This window comes from Plasmodium vivax, chromosome 9, assembly GCF_000002415.2.
Source record: "Plasmodium vivax chromosome 9, whole genome shotgun sequence".
NCBI classification, from domain to species: Eukaryota; Apicomplexa; class Aconoidasida; order Haemosporida; family Plasmodiidae; genus Plasmodium; species Plasmodium vivax.
The window spans coordinates 1211417-1231955 of NC_009914.1; the positions used below are offsets into that span (position 1 = coordinate 1211417).

The window sequence follows — 20539 nt, forward strand, 5'->3', positions numbered from 1 at the left end:
TACCTAACCATAGGCGGGCTTGCTTCAGTCCATCCGTTCGTACGCACGCATATTTGTACTTATCCCGTGTAAGTAATTTTTTCTTTTTTTTTTTGTATCTTACCAGAAAAAACGTTTCATTGTAAAATTTGTACATCCATGTAACAGTACTTCAGGCGTAGTCAATGAAGTTTGTTCTTTTTTTTTTTTATGTATCAAATGATAGTTACATTTTTTAAAAGAAATGTTAAACTTTTGAGCGGAACCCAAAGTTGAGAATTAAAATAGCTATCTGAAAATATGCGCGAGCGCGTAGGTATGATGCTTAGCTATGCGTAGGGCACATTAGGGACACATCCCAAATGAGGGCGGGTGCCTCTCTCTCATTTTAGTAAATAAGCAAAAGAGGAATTTTCGACATCATTGGTGGTGCCCACAGTGCAACTTGCTCTTACAAAATTGGTTGCCTAAACGGACGGGGAGCTCAACAGCTAGAAGCGCTTCACACGAAGTCAGCCCGCGGAACCATGCAGAAGTCCAAGCGGAAATTTGTTTCTGCAGATGGGTGTAGCTAAATGGAAGCGACTCTTCTCCGCAAGCAAATGAAAAATTCCCGTCATGTACCTTCAAAAGGGGAGCACTCCCAAGTGAACAGAATTTCATTTAATTTAAGCTTCATGCTGTGATGTCCCCTTTTTTTAGGGCACAACTATTCCATGCGTTATAAAAATATATAGGGCTAAAAATTGTTCCCAAGGATATGCGGCGGCACATCAACGAGAGGTAAGGACCCCGGCTGCGCAGTGTTGTTTGCCGGCAGTATATAGGCGCGTATGCGAATATTAACCCAAGTCGGGCTTATGCAAACAGATTTTTTAAAAAGGGAAAACAAAAAAATTGTTCTTTATAAATCGTATACTGATTGTATATTCATAATACTGGCTAAATGAAAATAATTTTTCTTTTTCCTTTTTTTCTTTTTTTTTTTTTTTTTTTTGCCAAACCTGCGTCGAAAGGAAAGCGGGGAAACGAAAATGGCTCCCTACGAAACATTCTTTTAAACTTCGAATCGACGCCAAAAAAAAACTTTATTTGCAAAATTCATCTACAATTTTGTACGCCCTGTTTTCCTTTCCTACTTTTCTTCTATATAATTCATTTGGAAGGGAACATAACCAATGCGTTGCGAAGTTTTGCAACATTTCGCACGTAAATTTGTAAGGGTAATGAAACTTCGTGCGATCGCGTTGGTAGAGGAAGAGAAACAAACTGAGGAGTCAGACTTTTGTTTATGAGGAGTCGGACTTTTGTTTATGAGGAGTCGGACTTTTGTTTATGAGGAGTCAGGGGGGAAGCAGCACATGGTGAGCGGCCTCTGTAAGATAGGCTTCCCCAATCCGTGGCGCTGAAAAGTTCTTCCCCCTCCACGATCATCACCACAAACATCACCACAACCAGAATACTCCCCCCGCTCAATTCACCATGAGGCAAAACCTGTTTGACACCAAAGTGAGCAAAGTCAAGCGGAAGAGGAATATCCTACGGGTGAAAAGCGGCAAGAGGAATCTCCCCCCCAAAAGGGAACCCAGCGAAAGGTACAAGGACATTCTGAATTATTACAAAAATGAAAATAAAACGAACAAATTTATTGATAAGAGAAAAAGTAAGGAGGGACAGAAAAACACCACAAGGTTTAAGAAAGGGAACATTTTTAACCTGAACAATGACTCCTTCTTAAAGGATAAGCATATCAGTGCCAATGATGTATACACGGAGGAGGATCCTTCGGAGGATAGTTCCCTGGACAGTGGGGAGAAGTGGCCAGGGAAGGGCTCTCGGAAATGCAAGAGGAAGAGTGACGCCATGGTGAATAACTTTGTTCAGGAGAAAATCGAAAAAAAAAAATTGTGGAAAATTAAAAAGTACGAAATTAAGGAAAAGTTACGCGAAATTGATAAACATTTTGAAGTCATTAAAAAGAGCGTCCTTTCTTTGCCTGGAACGGCGGGGGGCTTGCAACAAAATGAGGACCTCCCAAGGGGGGGGGCCCCGACGTTGACAAAAGGGCTAAGCAGTAACGGGGAAAAGAAGAAGCTAAAATTGGGGGGGGCCGAAAAACAGGAGCAACAAGGGGACCAACAAATGAAGGCAAATGAGCGTGTGGAGGAAGAAACGCGGAGGGGCGAAAAGGTCCAAATGAAGATGGAGGTAGGAGACGAGTCGGAGGAGGAAGTGGAAGATGAGTCGGAAGAAGCTGACGGGTTGGAAGTGGAAGACGAGGCGGAAGAAGCTAACAGGTTGGAGGTGGAAGACGAGGAGGGGGAATCTGACGGACTGGTCATAGAATCCGGGTGGGAAGCAGAAGACGAATCGGGGGAAGGTGAAGAAGGAGACGCCCCGGATGAGCAGCATGGAGGTGAAAACGCCCCCGAGGGGTCAACACAACAAGGAGCAAACATATCAGTTCAGCTCAAAGAGGATGCGTCGAAATCGCAGTTGGTTGGTCATAAAACGAATGAGGGTGCCGAAGTGAAAGAACCAAAGTTGTTCTTTTCCAAAAAAAAGAAAAAAACGGAAGAGCTGGAAGAGCGGGATAAGCAGGAGGCATATTCATTGTGGTGCCTGTCAGACGATAGCGAAAATGAAACGATTGACAAACTGTTTAGTGAAAAAAAAAGACTTCCTTTTAAAGACGAAACGGTGGTGAGCATATCGAAAGAGAGAGTAAACAAAATGCTGGGGAAGTTCCTCCTGGATGGCAACAAAGAATTGTGCAGCCATTTTGCCAACGAATCAGGTGATGAAAAAGGAGAAAACTTACCAACTTACATTTCTATAGAAAAAAAACAATACCAGTTGGAGCATGTAATTGCCCTTTTGGATGGTCATAATTTTAGGGGCCAAAAAAAACTCCTATACAGAGTATACCATTTAAATATGTTTAACAAAAAAAAGGAGAAGAGCATTCCCCATTCTTCTTTCTTCTTCTCGCTGATGGATTATTGCATCTTAAAAATATACCGTTGTTTGAAAAGTGATTTAAAATTACACGAATTGATTGAAAATTACAAGGACATAGTTGTGGACTTTGCTCATTCCATGAAAACGGAGTTGTACCTCTACATTTCTTTCCTCCTTTTGATCGTTTTCTGCAAAACGAAGGGAAGGGGGAAGGCCAATTTATTTTACACGAAGAAAAGAAACACCCTGGCGGAGTACGTAGAGCTGAACAGAGGCGCGCACGGTAAGGCGTACGATGTGCTTATATACTCCCGGATTTTGAAGAGCGCCGATTTGTTTAGCGGCATTTTGGAAGAGCGGCAATCACAGCTGGGCGAGGACGGAGCAGCAGAGGGGGACAACGCAGCGGGGGACAGCGCAGCGGGGGGGGGAACCATATCGTACGTCCACTTCGCGGTTATCCTCTTGACGCTAATTATATACCCAATGGAGGGGAGCGAAATGAAGCTGCAAAGTCAAACGGGAAAAGCGATTGGGGGGTCCCCTTTGGAGAGGCCTGGAGCTGACCCTTTAGGAGAAACCCCACCCGTTGAGCACCTCCTAACAGACATTAACAAAAACAGAGTGGAGGACGAAAAAATGGTCCATAAGCTTGCTCATTTGAAAGGGGAGGATCTCCTGACCGACACGGAAGAGACAACTCCTCTAATGGGATACCTAGTCGAGTTGGTGGAGTATATTTTTTATAAGTACTTCCATTCGGTCAATGCGAATTTGCCCCTTGGTGAGGATGACGGGGGTTGCCACGGCATTTTTAGCGGCGGTACGTACACCAGTGCGAGTCGCATGGAGGAGTGCATACAGGATGTCGAGCGGGCATTCTGCGTTAAGCGGTTTGAAGTGGGCGACGCTGTCAAAGCGAACAGGCACAACCAGGCAGGCACGCAGAGTAACAGCGGAGCCGACGTGCATAGCGACCTCGGGATCTTTTCCAAAAAGAAGCAACTCAAAAAAGCGGTCATCCTGTTGAACATTTATAGTATACTTCTGGAGAATAGCAAAAAATATAGCCAGAGTTTCTTCTACCTCTCCTTCAAAATTTTAAACACCCTTTTGCACGGCATTATGCGTGAGGGGGGGAAGTCGCGAGGGGGAAGAGGCACCAACGGTGAAGGGAATAGCAGCGATGGAGGGAATCGCAGCGATGAAAGGAATCACACCGGTGAAAGGAATCACACCGGTGAAAGGAATCGCAGTGATGAAAGGAATCACAACGGTGAGATGATCCCCACGGAGGAAAGCGATCTCTATTACAAACTCTCCTTTGACACGTTCAAAAACGTAATCCTCTTTTTGAAGGCCCACCTGGACCAACAGTTTAACGCCTACATATTGGTCAATCACATAGTGCGCCCCTGCCTACTCTTCTTATTTATCAACTTTTTAAGCTACATAAAAAAATGGGGCGTGAAAGAGAACTTTGCAAAAATTGTAGACCATTTTGGAGGCGTCCAAGTGAGGGAAGATTACCTGGTTGCTGCCGACAGTCCCTTCGTGAAGCATCAAAAAAAGGAGGAGAAATACTTCCTCTTTTTGCTGTACATATATAAGTTAGTAGACCACTCCAGAGCCTATGACATCACGCCTATAGTTTCTCACAACCTGCAGCACGGGGGCATTCAGATGTTTACCCCCAAATATGCCAACAGCAGAAACCCCAAGGACTTTCTCATCATGAAGAGCGGCCAGGCGAAGTTTGCGGAGATGCGGTCCGCGCGCAAGAAGATGAAGCAGCAGAAGAAGCTGGACTACAACGAGGTAACGGCAGCGCGGTTGGGGCGCGGTTGGGACGCGGTTGGCAGCGTGTTTATGATGTGCTTGCCGTGCTTTTGAGCGCTTATGCGCCCCGCCCCCTTTAGTTCCCAACTGCCTGTGCCTTTTCCTTTATATTTTTTCACCCCTTTTTTACCACTTCGCAGCTGAGGAAGGAAAACAACTACCTTCTAGCCCTTAAGGCCAAGGAGGAACAGGAGAGGGTGCGCCGAAACCAGGAAAAATACAGGAAAGTAAAGCTCATGGCAAAGAAGGACGTCGAGGAGTACAACAAGATGAAGACGTATACCCATTGAGGGAAGACACCTCTGGATGGGTAAGCTCCCCGCCGAATAGTTTCCCATTTGTGGCTGTTCTGCGTATATTTGTCAATGTGTGCGTGCTTCTTCTGAGCAGCTCCACCACTACGCCGCTATGCATTTGTTTTATGGTCAATAATTAGGCAAAACAAAATTTGTTTTTTTTTTTTTTTTTTTAAAACTGTTGACATTTTAAAAATACGCTTGTGGAGGGGAAAACATTTAAACGGTTCGTCGCCCTGCCCTCGCCACTGCGTAGCAGACGTTTAATTCGGCTAAAAAGGAACGGACGGATTGACACATTTCACACGGCGAACAAATGGAGTAGGCAGCGCAATGCAGGTAGACACAACGGAATGGTTTTCTATCCTTTTTGTCGTTAAAAATGGGGATGAAATTGACACGAGTATCGGGGGAAACACGCAAGGGTGGAGTAAAGCCATCTGAAAATTGAGGCTTCTGCGTGGTCCGGGGGGAACGGGTATTACGGAAAAGGGGGGCATTACAGGGTGAGCAGCGCTGACATTTGGGTGGTTGCCCTTCTGGCTGCTTCTATGCTCGTATGCCCCTATACCCCTAACCGGCGGCGGTGCACCTCCCCCGCGGGGGGCATGTCCGAAGCCCGGCTTCACTTCTTCTTGGGCGACTCATAATTAAAGTCCTCGTTCATCATGTTCCGAATGTCCTTTATTTTGAGGCCACACCACTCGTATTTATTTATATACGCCGTGGTGTAATTCTTTTCATTCTGTTTGTTCTGTGTGGATATATGCTCATAGAGGCTACTTATGCTGGTCCTCGTTTTCACAATGCTGGAAATATTTTCGCTTATGTCTTCATCAAAGGTGCTTGGGATTAGGTCTCTCCACCCGTTCCTTTCGAGCAGCCCCAGTCGCTCGCGTTCCTCCCGTTTCGGGATCATGTAGTACATGTACAGCTCGCTGCACCCTGCGGTGGGGAAAAAAAAGAAAGTAAACGTAAAAGGGAAGCGAAAATAAAAAAGTTCACGCGAGCAGTGAGGTTTACGAAGCAATTCCATTCTGCTTGTGTGCCTATCTAGCGGCTCTTCTTTTTTTTTTTCTTTTCCCCACCGATAATCCGCTCGTACGAGTCCTCCGTATCCGAGGAGACATTTCTCACCGACGTGCAGGGGCACAAATTGGACAGCTCGGTATTCTTCCCGACGTTTCCCTTTTGAGTATTTTTTAAATTCAGATCGTGGTGCACAGAATAGCAGTCCGTGTCGTAGTGCATATTCAAGCACATGTATTTGTAGGAGCAGAGAAGAAGGTAGCACTGCCTGGGGAAAATGTCAATATCGCTGAAGATGATGTGTAGGAACTTATCTGCCTGGTTTGCTCCCGATTTGTTTTTTCCATCTGGTTCGCTATCTTGTCTGTGCTGTACACAAGGGAGATCTTCCCCATGTAAGGAGTCCTCCTCCTCCCCCCCCCAGGTGGGGTAACTGTACTGCCCGCTTCCTTCTCCACTCTTCCTCTCTGCTTCACCACTAAAACCGTCGACGTTTTGTAGAAGCTCAGCGCAGTCTTTACTAAAATTTAGGAAGTACGTTGCGGGGTACTGCTGCATGGCGAAATTGCTAAAAAAGGCATCTTCCTCCTCATTTGTGTGATCATTATCGATTTTTTTTTCTTTTTTTTTCTTCTTCTTTTGCCCTTCATTGGAGTCACTTTCCCTAAGTTGGTGTAGCCTATCGTAAAAGCTTTTCTTCTTTTTCGATTGGGTCATTTCCCCGGGGGTCCCATCCTCCGTGTGTTCTTCTTCAAAACGGGAAGAGTCCATCAACTCGTTGGGAGGAGCCTCCTTCTCTGAGGGTGTCCTACAATTTAGGAATGCCTCCAAAATGACTCTAGGAAGAAAAGCGCTTAAAATGTAGTAAGTCGATTTTGCATTCAAAAAGGGATGGGCCCATATACATTTTATATTCATCTCGGAGGTACCTAAGTACTCAATTAGACAGCCACAAACGACCTTCGTAAGATGAATTGCATTTCCATCCACAGCCGTTTCGAACGAGGTTGTATTTAGCGTAATTATGATGCCTGAAAAATGGTCCAGCAAAATATCATCATAAGCTTTGGGGACACTTTTCGTTAACTCTTTATCCAATTCTAGCAGTTGAAATGGCAGGTTCCTATTTCTTACGTCGTTTTTTTTATTCACCCAACTTTGCACGTAACTCCAATTCATTAACATTTTTTCGTGTAAAATTTGTCGTCGCCTGTACATGTTGGTGTAGTTAAAAAGGCTCTTACTGCTGCTTAGGAGCACATCGATTTTTTTTTCTTTTATTTTTATTCGTCTTATTGTTTCTTTCATTTTTTCGAATTTCGTTTCTTCGTCTTTTATCTCCTTCTGCTGGGCGTAGTTCTTTTCCTCGCTGCAATCCTCTGTTAGACTTCGCATCAGGTGTTTGATGAACTGTTTCTTTGTTACCTCGGCTTCTGCGGCCTCCACTTGGGGGGCGGGCTCCAAGTGGTTACTTTCGCCAGGCTGCTGTTTTTCACCTGGTTGACTTCCTCCCCCCAATTGTTGCTCTCCATCTGGCTGGCTTCCTCCCCCCTGTTGCTGTTCCTCATCGGGTTGGCTTTCTCCCCCCGGTTGCTGCTCTTCACCTGGTTGGCTTCCTCCCCCCTGCTGCTGCTCTTCCCCTGGTTGGCTTCCTCCCCTATTCACCCTCTCCAAAAGGGTCAAAAATTTTCTGTGCTCCCTCTCCACGAACTCCTTATCGTCATCACTGAGGTAGTTCAAGTTGTCGTACGAGGCACCCCCCTTTTCGAGTTTCTTCTCCTCTCCCTTTCTTTTCTTCCTTCCCTCCAGGTGGTTGCTACCTTTTTTCACTTCCTCCTCATTAAGTTCGTCTTGCTCATGATTGGCCGTGTCTTTGACGGAAGAGCGGTTCCTACCATCTGGCAAAGACTCTACATCGTGCTGATCAGTCCCCATTTCGCAGTTGTTAAGGGGGGTTTTACTTTCCATGGTTGGCGGTTCGGGCTTTACTCCCTCCATCTTGGGGCTCACAGAGGGTTCATTCACATTTTCAAAATCGTCACGCGTTACACCATTATTAGTATTATTATTATCATCACCATCATCACCATCATCACCATCATCACCATCATCATCACCTTCGTGTGGTGGGCACTTCCCTGGGGTGGCCTCATTTGCCTGCTTCTCTAAATTGAGTACTCCCACCGATGCTGCCTCCACCACCGTTTGCAGTTGACCCCCGAGTGGGTCCCTCCCCTTTGCGTTTTTTTCTTCCCTTCTGGAGTGACTCCTCCTCTGTCTCAACTCATTCTTATAATCATTAATTATGCAAACAAATTTTTTTTTTTTTTCCATTAATAATTTTAAATCATTGGAGATGCCAATCGGTAGGCATTCCACTTTAAGGTTCAAATCGTACATTTTGAAAAATTCATTTGTTTCGTTTATTAGACTTTTGCTTTGGTCCATTGCAAACTGGGGGAACTTTATCTTCAAACTGTCTGCCTCTTCCGCTTCGCTCGTGTCGCAGGGGGGTTCCCCTGGAGTCGCGCCCTCAGCTTCGGAGGTGCTCTTGTCGTCCCCGCACAGGGGGGAGTGCTCCTCGGGTTGGCTCTCCCCCGTTGGCTTGGTGTCCTTACATGGGCTGGAAGACCGGCTACCAGAGTGGCTGCCAACGCGGCTACCAAAGCAACTATGAGGGCTTCTTCCAGCGGCGCTCCCCACGCTGCTACTTCGGCTGGGGGCGGGACTGTCCGTTTTGGCCGACCCGATAGTAGCATGACCGCCGTTGAACTGGAGAGGCTCATCCCTTTGGAGTTTCTCCCCATGGGTGGGGGAACCTCCCTTCTCCCCTTCCTCACCAGGTTCGCCATCTTTAAGTAACGTTTCCTGCGTCACGATTTTACCGTTGGCACTACTTATTGCGGTGTTATCATTAGGGTTACCCTCATCCACCCCTTTCGCAGGCTCATCTTCCAAGTGTTGTTCGTTTTTATTCTCCTCTAGGGCACTTCCCCCATCGGGGTGGTTAATATGGTTTGCCTGACAAGGTGCATTGCCACCACTATCGGGGTTGCTTAACAGTTTGTCTTTCTTCCTACTCTCTTCTATAAGATTTTTAAACATTTCATCAATTCGGTTAACCCTCTTCTCCCCTCCGCTATTTTTCGCAACAAGTGAATTCTCTCTTTGGCTATCATTATTTGAGTTACTTAAAAAATGACTGTTTTTTTGCTTTTTCGTTTCACTTTTTTTATCATTCATGCTTTTTAAAAGGGCTTGATCGGTTTGCTCTTCCTTCTGGTTGTTCTTTTTCATCTCGGTTGAGTTCTTTTCCCTTTCTTCTCCTTCCTCCTTTGTGCATATGTTCGTCGTGGGGACTAAACTGGTAATCTTTCCCTTTTTTGGGTTATTCCCCGTTTCGCTCTGTTCTGGGGGGTGGTTGGCTAGCGTCTGTTCGAGCCCCCCTGCACTTCGCGCGTTGCTATTAATAAGGCGCGCCTCCTGCGCTTTGGCTTTCTTGTCACCTTCGTCCTTCTTGATCGACAGTAAGTTGCAAATGTTGGGGGTGTTCAACGTGGCCCTACTGGCAGTGGTGGCAGCGGTGGGAGCGATGACCGAGGTAGCAGCGCTAGCAGCGGCATCCGTCGGCGGAAGGGCCGCTCCACTCTTCTTCGCGTCCCTCCCACTGGCATTATTCGCATCACTGCATTTCTTTATATTAATAAAATTGTCAATTAGGTACACATTATCCTTGTTGTGCAATTTTATTAACTTGCGTTTTTTAATTACGCTATGGTCGTTATCTCTTGCCTCCGTGGATGGGGTTTCCTTTTTGTTGCTACCGGTGGTTGGCTCATTGTTGAGTTTTCTCTTTGGCTCTTTTTTCGGGTCCTTTTCTGTAGGCAGTTTGGGAGAGGGGCTTTTTTTCTTGCCATCTGTTCCCGCCTCATCAGATTTAATCTCTTTCGTTTCGTGATGCGTGGTGCCTCCCTCCTCCTTGTTGCTTCTCTTCAAAATTGCAAATACGTTTTGTACTTTTTTCGTGAAAAAGTTTTCCATGGCTGGGTTGGCCGCTGCCACTCGCTAGGTGATGCACTGCCAATTGGTTGCGTCGCGCCGTCGTGTTGGCTTTCCGCGGTTTAGCTTTCCAGCGGTTTGGCTTTCCGTGGTTTGACTTCCACACCGTTGACTTCTTCCCCTTTCCGCGGGTAGCGTATTTTTTTTATTTTACTTTTGCATTTCTGCCAGGGCTTCACCTTGGCGATGCACCTGCTAGTGGAAAAGGGGCTAGCTATTGCAACTGGCTGGAGCGGCGCAGACTTGCATTCCTTTTAGGGGGGCAGCTTCTTCCCCCGTTTGGAATTTTTGAGAAGCGTTAATTTTGTCAAAATTATTTTAAAAGAGGTTCCTTATTTTGGCGGCCTGGCCTATCGAATGGAGCTTCCATTGGCGGGGTGCCCCTTCGTATGCATCCCGCACAAGTCTGCACGAGAGCGATAACGATAGCGATAACGATAGCGATAACGAGTGCGTTCGGATACGCTCATACAAACTGGTAGCACTGCCTGAACGCTCGCCCAAACAGTGGCACGGAGGGGAGAAGTTTCAATTTCCACGCGCCATGAGCATTCGGCACAAGTGCTTAACTGGCTAAATATGCACAGGGGAGATGTCCATGAGAAGGGGAAAATTGTAAATGAAGCCAAAAAAAAAAAAAAAAAAAAATATACATACGTATTTACGCATACATACACATGCATGTACTCATACCATGCGAGTGTCACCACGCACATGACACAATAAAAACAGAAAACTGGTTATGCGATTATTTCAGTTCACTCGAGGGCTCGGCATGGCACCCTATTAGCAAAGTGCAATAAAATGAGAAAACGCATTTAGTACCCGTAAGCACTAAGCTCAAACATGCTTACAAGAACAGGCGCATGTATGCCCGTGTGTGCATGTACCACCCAGGCACACAGGTGCCATTTTTTTTTTTAATGAATCACCAAATTGAACAGTTATAATTGAGTGCTAGCATTTTTAGCAGGTCCTTTAAATCCCCTTTTTGCAAGAAGGGTTGAGAGGGGGGTGGGAAAAGCTAGCGCCAAACCGGCTGGTTCAGAACTTGGCCTAGCAACACTCGCCTGTGGAGGAGCCTAGCCAACCGGAACGCTCACTAAGTGAGTATTCGTCAGGGGGACTTTCCCCCAGTTATCCTTCTCCAGGGGAACTTTCTCCCAGTGACTTCCCCCAGTGACGTCCCCCAGTGACCATTCGCCAAGGTGAAACCAACCTGCGAACGGCAGCACAGGGCCGTTATGGGCACCCCCTCCAGCTCAAGGGTGTGTTGCTCCACCCCGCCATTTGCCATTTTTTGTGTATACGCTGAAAGGGAAACAAAATTGCGTTAAAGTAACCTCCAGGGGGGTAAGATCAATATAGCATTTTTTAAATCATCTTTTGTTTTAAATTCATCAAAAGAGGCAAAGCGTGGAAATGTAAAAAAAAAAAAAAAAATTACACGTGCATACGATTATTGTGTGTATTTCGGCATATGTAATGCGAAAGGGGACGTCGTATCTTGGAGCTTTAACCAGCAGGGGGGAAATAAATTACACGAAATTGTATGAAATTATACAAACTTGTGCACACTTATCTGATGCTTTTTCGCTTTTTATTTTGTTGTTTCTCCTTTTTTTGCTCATCAAAATTGGAGTTATAAATATCAGCAGGGGGAAATGCAAAGGGTGGGAAAAAAAAAATAACATCACATTTGTGTAAAAGTTACGTATCTGCTTTTGCAACATCCAGGTGGGTGTTTTAAGTACTCCCTTATAGAGCGCATTTTTTTTTTTTTTTTTTTTTTATGCCTTTCTTCCGCTGATAAAAATGGCTAGCTATTTTGTTACCCCCCCGCACCTCATCCATAAAACGGTTGTCATGTGCTGAGCAGCTTTTGTTGTAATAAATCCCATTTTGAAGGCCTGTGCCTCTAAAGGGTGAGGTGACAACGGGGTTGAAATGCTCCCCGGGGGCTGCTAAAAGGTTGGTCACCAAGTTGGAGTACCCACGTAGGCACGCATTTGCTGTGATGCATGGGGGTTCATTTAAAGGATTTCCTTAACAGCTGTGCGCATCCAGTTTGCGGTTCATATGAGGTTAACTTACCCACCCCACAGAGGCCATTCATTTGGGAAAAAATCCCTCGCACAACTTAAAGATGGCTGCACGGTGGTGTAATGGAACAGCATGTCTACGCAGGCTGCTTAGGATAGTGTTACACGTTTAGAAGTGAGAAATATTTGTCACGCGTGAGGGATGAATTCCCCCCGTTTGTTAGACTATCCCTATGTGCACGTGTGTATGCCACTTATATTAATCTGTTTTGCACCTCCGATTGGAAGCTGACTACGAACGAGGGGAAAGTACAAAACGCACGTCAAAATTGGGCAACCTGTTTTTTTGTTCCCCTTTTTTACACACCTTTGGAGTGGCGCCCAACATTGGAATCCTGCTATTAGTCGTTGTTCTTGGAAGTACGGCGGGGGGGAGGAAAGGGCCATTAAGCGTTCCTCCCAAGGAAAACAGCTTGAAGCGGTTGTGACGTCCCACGTAAGTTGACGCGCGGGGTGTGAACATTATACGAACTCGCTCACGCAAAGGTGATTAGCAGGTTAGCCGGTTAGCCGGATGACGGATTAGACAAAGGGGAACAAACATGCGTGCTACATTACTGGGCACAAATAATTACCCTTAACATTGTTGCGAAAGGGAAAGGAAAAGGAAAAGAAATGCCTACCGGTTAGCTCAACTTGCTGTGCTTGCTCATTCCCCTTGAAGGAGCCCCAAAATGTGATATATACCCACATAGTCACTTTGGAACAAGGCAGGCACACACAACAATGTGTAGTTGCGCGTAGGATTGCCCCCACCCTGCTTCTTCCCTTTTAGATCAAGCGCATGGCACAGCTCTGACACCATTATTTTTTTTTTTTTTTTTTTCCTTTTTTGCAATTTTGTGAAGACCAAAAGAGTGCATTATTAACATTGGTAAGAAAATAAACTTCTAAAAATGCAAATCTGTAAGAAAGAAAAATATATACTTAAAAAAATGCCATGCAAAGTATCAGGTGGGGGGGGAGAAAAGCGCGCTGAAGGAACAACCAAATTTGCGTAAAATGAACACACACGTTCATGTATACGTGCGTACTTGCATGCGGAGTGCACGCATTTTCCAATTGGCGGGGGAAGAACACCGGGCATGGTTCTGTTAAAGGAGTCCGCGTGGAAGAATTTTTCTGTTGCACTGGAATGCGCTCAGGAAGGAAGCGGAAGGAAGCAAAAGGGAAAAGGCCGCACAATTGGGGGTTAAAACGGCCGCACCAGTTGGGGGTAAAAATGCCCGCGGAGGTGTAAACACGTGAGGGAGTGATAGCCCCGCCTAGCCGCCGCTCCCCTCGCTTCGCTCGATTAGCCCGCTTCTTCCGCCTGCACCCGCGTAACATGAGGAGCCCTAGACGCGATGGGGGACTTTCCAAAAAGCGGAAACAGCTGAGTTACAAGAAAAGCGCGAGGTGTGTGAAATGGATTCACAAATTTGTGCAGTGGTATAGAATGGAGAAGGTGATCGGGCCGATTTGGGTTCCCACGTACTGCTCAATCATAGTATTTTTGCTTTTCCTTTTTTTCTTCAACCTGCTGGTTGGCGTAGCCATCCTCATAATCAGCTCGAACTACATCGAATGCAGAGTCCCCTATGAGTACAAAAGCCAAGCCTATACAAAATATTCTATCGTTAAAGTAACGCCTGAACACTGCAAGGGAAATGAAAATTTAAAACAATTGAAGGGACCAATAAACATCCATTATGAGATTTATGGAGTGCAACAAAATCACTATCGTTTTTTGACTAGCTTTAAAAAGGAGCAACTACGTGGAGATTTATTTTTACAAGAAAAAGAACTGAGTGAATGTTTCCCTTTAATTACATATGAGCAGAGTGGGACAAGAAAAATATTACACCCCTGTGGGATTCTACAGTGGAATGTGTTTACAGATAGCTACATTTTTTATGACAAGGAGCCGGATGAGTCTCCATTCCCAACCCCTTTGCCGTTGAAACAAAGGGCTGAGGATATCACCATCAAATATTACCGCAAGTTTTTTAAAAATCCCACGCGCGATATAATCAATTTGCACAAAAAAAGAATATACTTTTGGATGGATGAAGAAGTTCAGCTGAAGATACTGCAGGAACACGCCGAAACGAATGACAAGCTGGTTGTCTTGCCGCAAACGTTAAAATATAAAAAAGCTGGGAAGGCAGTTGAAAACAGCCACTTTATGAATTGGGTGATTCCTTCTGCTTTTAATTATGTGAAGCGATTGTATGCCAAGCTGGATGGCCCCTTAGTTTTCCCCTTTTACATTTACATCGAAAATAATTTTAAAATCAGCGACACAAAAATTATAGTCATTTCGAATGCAGATTTTTACTTCAACACAACTTTGATTGGAATCTTTTTTATCATCACCGCCGTTTTTGCGCTCCTCCTCTCTTTACTCTACTTCATCCGGATGAAGAAGCACCAGTTTAAGTAGGCCCCCTCAGTGGGCAAGCAAAGCGAAAAGTGAGGAGTGCAAAGGGGGGACCCCGTCTCTATGTGGCCAACCCACCGAAAGTATGCCCCGCTCTTTCGTATTCCACGCCTGCACAGAGCGTCCACTTGTTCTCCCCACTTTTTCATCTCACCACTTCGGCCCTGCGCGCCATTCTCATGACACGGGAGATCCATTTTTCCTCTTTGCGCAAGAGCGAGCACACACACATGCATATATGTTACATATATATATTTTTTTTTTTTTTTGCTAAACGCACAGTTTAATAAGAAAACGTATTTGCTGTTTCAGAGCCGCAACTCCTCAGAGCATAAAGTGGAGAAAACCAGTTGCTCCCAGCACTTTGAAAATTCGTTCGCAGTGCGCTGAGCTAACGAGGGGGCAGTTTGATCACTACGGTTAGGGTGTTACTTCCCCTGCATCGTTATCTTCTCCCCATTTTAAAAGGCACCACGCATTATGGAAGCTCATTTGCGGAGGATGCAGATTGTTTGCATTTCCCTAGGCACACTCTTCTCACCTGTGCAGCCTATCCGTATGGGGTGTCCTCCAATCTTTTTTTTTTTTTTTTGCCGCCCGCGGAATTATGCAGACGTGTCCGTTTCCAAATTGTGCAATTTTTTTTTTTACGATGGTTTCCCCTATGAGGGGGAGTAGGTATACAGGAAGTTCAAATGCTTTGCTTCATTTTTTCCCTCACATTTTTGTAACCCTCCCGCCAAACTCGGGGATGTCTGTCACTACAGAAGTGTTTCACCTCTTCCGCACGTGCAATGCGTTAAATTTTTGCTTCCCCATGGAGGTGAAAAATTAGCACACTCATATGTATAACGCGTCACTTTGGAGGGGGAAGGCGAATGAGGGATTTTCTCACATTTTAGGGTGAACACGCGAAAAGGGTGGAGGCAAAGCCAACCACTTAAAAGGAACGCTTATCGGTTAACCTATCCTTTTCCCTTTTACCGCTCATACGAAGCGCATTTTTGCTTACTCCCCAGTTCATCCTTTTCTAAGCGTGCAAGTTTAACACAAATGTGCCTGTAAAGCGTCACTTGTTACACTCGCTGCAAGCTGTTGATTCTTTAAAGCGTTACGGGAAAGGGGAAATAAAAAATGAAAGTCCACTCTTTCGCAAAATGTTTTTTTAAAATGTGTAGGAACTGTTTTTCCGCTTTGTCAAATGTGTGCTTTTTTTTTAAAAAGAGAGAGTACACGGCTGAGCAAAAAAAAAGGGGTTTAGTAACAAGGAGGTTTAAATTGGCTTTAGTTTTTTTATTTTATTTTTTTTATTTTTCCTCCCCGTTGTTTTCCCCTTTCGCATGTAGAATTTGCCATGTTTACAAATCTACAAAATTTACAAAAATTACAAAATTCGCGAAATCCGCAAAATTTACAAAATTAGCGGAAGATTTTCAATTTTTTCCTGGCCCCTCTTAATGCGAAGGAGAAAAAATCTGTCGCAAAAAAAAAAAAAAGTGTGTGTGAGAACTATTCTCACGTTTATATAAACTGACAGGGTGAAGCGTTTTACAACATTTGACTTCGCGCGGGACATGTGAATGTGTGTACATATGAGTTAAACGTAAGTACCCATTTGAACGAAAGTTTCTATACACGTATATATTCGTGTAACTGAGGTTTTTTTTTTTTTTCCCCCCCCTGCATGCAATCCAGCTTGCGTTGTGTTGCGTATACTCTTTATTTGAAAAAAGTGCAAAATTTAAACGCAGCTAATGTGTCCCCAGATAGGCAGGATTACACATTCGAGGCAAGCTGCATGTTGCAAGTTGCAAGTTGCATTTTTCCACTAAGCAAAAGTTACACGTGTGAAACATGCAATATATTTGAGCACCGCGGTAGTGGTAGAAGAGATGAGGGGAAAAAAAAAAAAAAAAAAACTCACAAAAAATGGTAAAAACGAAGTTGCGACGTTTACAAATGGGTGATTTCGCCAAAAAAGCAAAAAAGTGAATTCAAGTTTTGTACTTATATTTGCATCTAACTGAAGGTGTGCATTCAATGATTTTTGGCTTTTTTTGCAATTGTGCCTTTTGGGATTTTCCCCACCATCTGGCTATTCTGACTATTCTGACTATATTGGCTATATTGACTATATTGACAATATTGACTATATTGACAATATTGACTATTTTGACTTTTTTTTTTTTTTTTTTTTTTTTTTTTCTGTTAATTTAATCCCCGTTCTTGCATGCAAAAGTTGTAAAATAAAAACAGAACGATTTCGCTTTTTTTTTTTTTTTTTTTTTTTCCCCTTTTTGACGTGAAAATTTTTTTTCCTTTTTTTGAGTATATTATTATTATCCACAACTTGTACACAATTAATTGTTGTTGTTGCTTGATTTTTTTTTGCTTTTTCTTTTGCTTCAACTTTTTTTAAGTGTAGAACGCTTTTAAGGCGGAAAAGAGGAGTTACAAGGAAAAACTTGTTTTACAACGGAAAAATTTGCTTAACTTTTTGCCCTTTTTCGTTCGCGTTTGGTTCGTGTGTTGCTCGCGTTTTGCTCGAGTTTTGGTTTGCGTTTTTATTTTCGTTTTTATTTTCGATTTTGTTTGCGTCTTTGTTTTCACTTTTGTTTGCATTTTTGTTTACATTTTTGTTTGCGTTTTTTCTCTCGTTTTTATTCGCTTTTTTTGCTCCCCTTTTTTGCTCCCCCTTTTTGCTCCCCCCTTTTGCTCCCCCCTTTTGCTCCCCCCTTTTTTGCCCCTTTCGGTTCCCTTTTCTGGGAGAGTCTCTCATTTAACGCGACCAAAGAGAGGCTAAAGCAGCGGACCTCTTCTTAATGCACAACAAGAAAGAAGAGAACGGGAAGTTGTTGCCATTCACCCGTGGCAGTTTTAGTGACGCCATGTAGAAAATTATCTACAGAGGTGTAATTTTCCACGAAAGAGTTTGCGCAAATGTGTACGTAAAAAAAAAAAAGTGAAACAAATTGAATCTTTCACACGCTGTTAATTTTGCCGAATTTACGAAGTTTACCGAATTTGCTGAATTTGCAAAATTTGCCGCACTCACCAATTTTCCATTTTTGCCATTTTTTTGTCAAAATTTTAATTTTATTTGCTTCGCTTTGCTCCTTTTTTCTCTTTTGTAACTTCCCTTTCTACACCCTGGTTCCGCCCAGAGCAAGTAGGGGTTTCAAACGATTACGTGGAATTTGCGAAGTGTGTAATATTGCAATTTTGCAACTTTGCCATTTTGCAACTCTGCCATTTTGCCTCTGAGCAAGTTTGCCTCTGCACAAATTTGTGGGCGTGAAGCTGCTCACCCGTTAGTGGCCCCCCTACCAGCGGCTACTTCCACCCCCCCGATTAACAAGCAGAGAGAGCAAACCAAATCGCTGCCTTTCTCTTAAGTCACAATTTAACAAAATGAATAAAATATACTACATAATCTTTTTAAGCGCCCAGTGCCTTGTGCACATTGGGAAGTGCGGGCGAAACCAGAAGCCGAGCAGGCTGACCCGTAGCGCCAACAACGTTCTACTGGAAAAGGGGCCTACCGTTGAGAGAAGCACACGAATGAGTAACCCCTGGAAAGCGTTCATGGAAAAATACGACATCGAAAGAACACACAGTTCTGGGGTTCGAGTGGATTTAGGGGAAGATGCAGAAGTGGAAAATGCAAAGTACAGAATTCCAGCTGGAAGATGTCCTGTTTTTGGAAAGGGTATCGTTATAGAGAATTCTGACGTTAGCTTCTTAAGACCTGTGGCTACAGGAGATCAGAAGCTGAAGGATGGAGGTTTCGCCTTCCCCAATGCGAATGACCATATCTCCCCAATGACATTAGCGAACCTTAAGGAAAGGTATAAAGACAATGTAGAGATGATGAAGTTAAACGATATAGCTTTGTGCAGAACCCACGCAGCTAGCTTTGTCATGGCAGGGGATCAAAATTCGTCCTACAGACACCCAGCTGTATACGACGAAAAGGAAAAAACATGCCACATGTTGTATTTATCAGCGCAGGAAAATATGGGTCCGAGGTACTGCAGCCCAGATGCACAAAATAGAGATGCCGTGTTCTGCTTCAAGCCAGATAAAAATGAAAGCTTTGAAAACCTGGTGTATTTGAGCAAAAATGTGCGTAATGATTGGGATAAAAAATGCCCCCGTAAAAATTTAGGAAACGCCAAGTTCGGATTATGGGTGGATGGGAACTGCGAAGAAATTCCATACGTTAAAGAAGTGGAGGCAGAGGATCTGCGCGAATGCAACCGAATCGTTTTCGGAGCGAGTGCCTCAGATCAACCAACTCAGTATGAAGAAGAAATGACGGATTATCAAAAAATACAACAAGGGTTTAGACAAAACAACCGAGAGATGATTAAAAGTGCCTTTCTTCCAGTGGGTGCATTCAACTCGGATAATTTCAAAAGTAAAGGAAGAGGATTTAACTGGGCAAATTTCGATTCTGTAAAAAAGAAGTGTTACATTTTTAATACCAAACCGACTTGCCTCATTAATGACAAAAATTTTATTGCAACAACGGCGTTATCTCACCCACAAGAAGTAGACCTGGAGTTCCCCTGCAGCATATATAAAGACGAAATTGAAAGAGAAATTAAGAAACAATCGAGGAACATGAATCTGTACAGTGTTGATGGGGAACGCATTGTCCTGCCGAGGATATTTATCTCCAACGATAAGGAGAGTATCAAATGTCCCTGCGAACCTGAGCGCATTTCCAACAGTACCTGCAACTTTTACGTTTGTAACTGTGTAGAGAAAAGGGCGGAAATTAAGGAAAATAACCAAGTTGTTATAAAGGAAGAATTTAGGGATTATTACGAAAATGGGGAGGAAAAATCGAACAAGCAGATGCTACTAATCATTATCGGAATAACTGGTGGCGTGTGCGTCGTCGCGCTGGCCTCTATGGCCTACTTCAGGAAGAAGGCTAACAATGATAAGTATGACAAGATGGACCAGGCAGAGGGGTACGGGAAGCCCACCACCAGGAAGGACGAGATGCTCGACCCCGAGGCCTCCTTCTGGGGCGAGGACAAGCGGGCCTCCCACACCACGCCCGTGCTGATGGAGAAGCCGTACTACTGAGCGGGGTAAGCGAGGCAAGCGAGGCGAGCGAGGCGAGCGAGTTGGCCAGGCGAGCGAGTTGGCCAGGCAAGCGAGTTGGCCAAGCAAACGAATTCACGAAGCCACGTTGGCGTGCCCGCATTGGCGAGACGCAGAATGCACCTTCCCACCCCGCGTCATGTAAAAAAAAAAAACAGACACCCAGCTGGTCAACAAATCGCCCCAAAGGGATGAAACGCGCGCAAACTGGAATTCGGCTATCATCATGATTACCAATTTGGAGGAAATGAAAAAAAAAAAAAAAAGAGTAACACATGAACACATGGTCAAGTAACATACTGGTTAAGCAAAGCGGCGTGAAATTTCCCCCCCTGTACGATTTAAAAGCATACGTCTCCGCCGAAATGGACCTCCACTATTGTTACCGCGGAGAAGTTACCAAGTGAACTAACAAATGCGCCGTACACTTTACAATTTACACTCGCTTATAACGCATCTTTGCCGTTTTAACGGATTTTTTTTTTTTTTTTTTTTTTTGTGCCCTCTGATGATACCCTCCCGCGTATGATTTAATTAAAGCACACCTGATGCGTTCGTTGGGGTGTACTTATACTGGTGTGCCTTTATACCTGTTTGGCTGCTCTCTCCGTGGATGATTGCGGGAAGGGTGGAAGAAAAGGATAGGCACCCCAGACTCCGTCGCTACGTGTAAGTAGCGCTTCGTGGAGTTCCCCTGCTGTGCGCTGAAGCGGCGTCGTAGAGGCTCCCGAAAT

General features: G+C 44.5%; 4 protein-coding genes across 4 annotated transcripts; 3 read left to right on the forward strand and 1 right to left on the reverse strand.

Annotated features, from left to right (window-relative positions):
• Positions 1-976: 976 nt before the first annotated feature.
• On the forward strand, positions 977-5069 carry PVX_092260 (hypothetical protein, conserved; the record flags this gene model as incomplete). The annotated part of the gene is made up of 3 exons (XM_001615394.1): positions 977-1255; positions 1276-4758; positions 4920-5069. The coding sequence occupies exons 2-3, from the start codon at positions 1462-1464 to the stop codon at positions 5067-5069; spliced, it is 3447 nt and encodes a 1148-aa protein (XP_001615444.1). The 5' UTR covers positions 977-1255; positions 1276-1461.
• A 631-nt stretch (positions 5070-5700) lies between these two features.
• On the reverse strand, positions 5701-10145 carry PVX_092265 (hypothetical protein, conserved; the record flags this gene model as incomplete). Its single annotated transcript, XM_001615395.1, has 2 exons — positions 5701-6020; positions 6164-10145. The coding sequence occupies 2 exons, from the start codon at positions 10143-10145 to the stop codon at positions 5701-5703; spliced, it is 4302 nt and encodes a 1433-aa protein (XP_001615445.1).
• A 3094-nt stretch (positions 10146-13239) lies between these two features.
• Positions 13240-14690, forward strand: PVX_092270 (hypothetical protein, conserved; the record flags this gene model as incomplete). The annotated part of the gene is made up of 1 exon (XM_001615396.1): positions 13240-14690. The coding sequence occupies exon 1, from the start codon at positions 13593-13595 to the stop codon at positions 14688-14690; it is 1098 nt and encodes a 365-aa protein (XP_001615446.1). The 5' UTR covers positions 13240-13592.
• A 3408-nt stretch (positions 14691-18098) lies between these two features.
• On the forward strand, positions 18099-19787 carry PVX_092275 (apical merozoite antigen 1; the record flags this gene model as incomplete). Its single annotated transcript, XM_001615397.1, has 1 exon — positions 18099-19787. The coding sequence occupies one exon, from the start codon at positions 18099-18101 to the stop codon at positions 19785-19787; it is 1689 nt and encodes a 562-aa protein (XP_001615447.1).
• Positions 19788-20539: the final 752 nt, after the last annotated feature.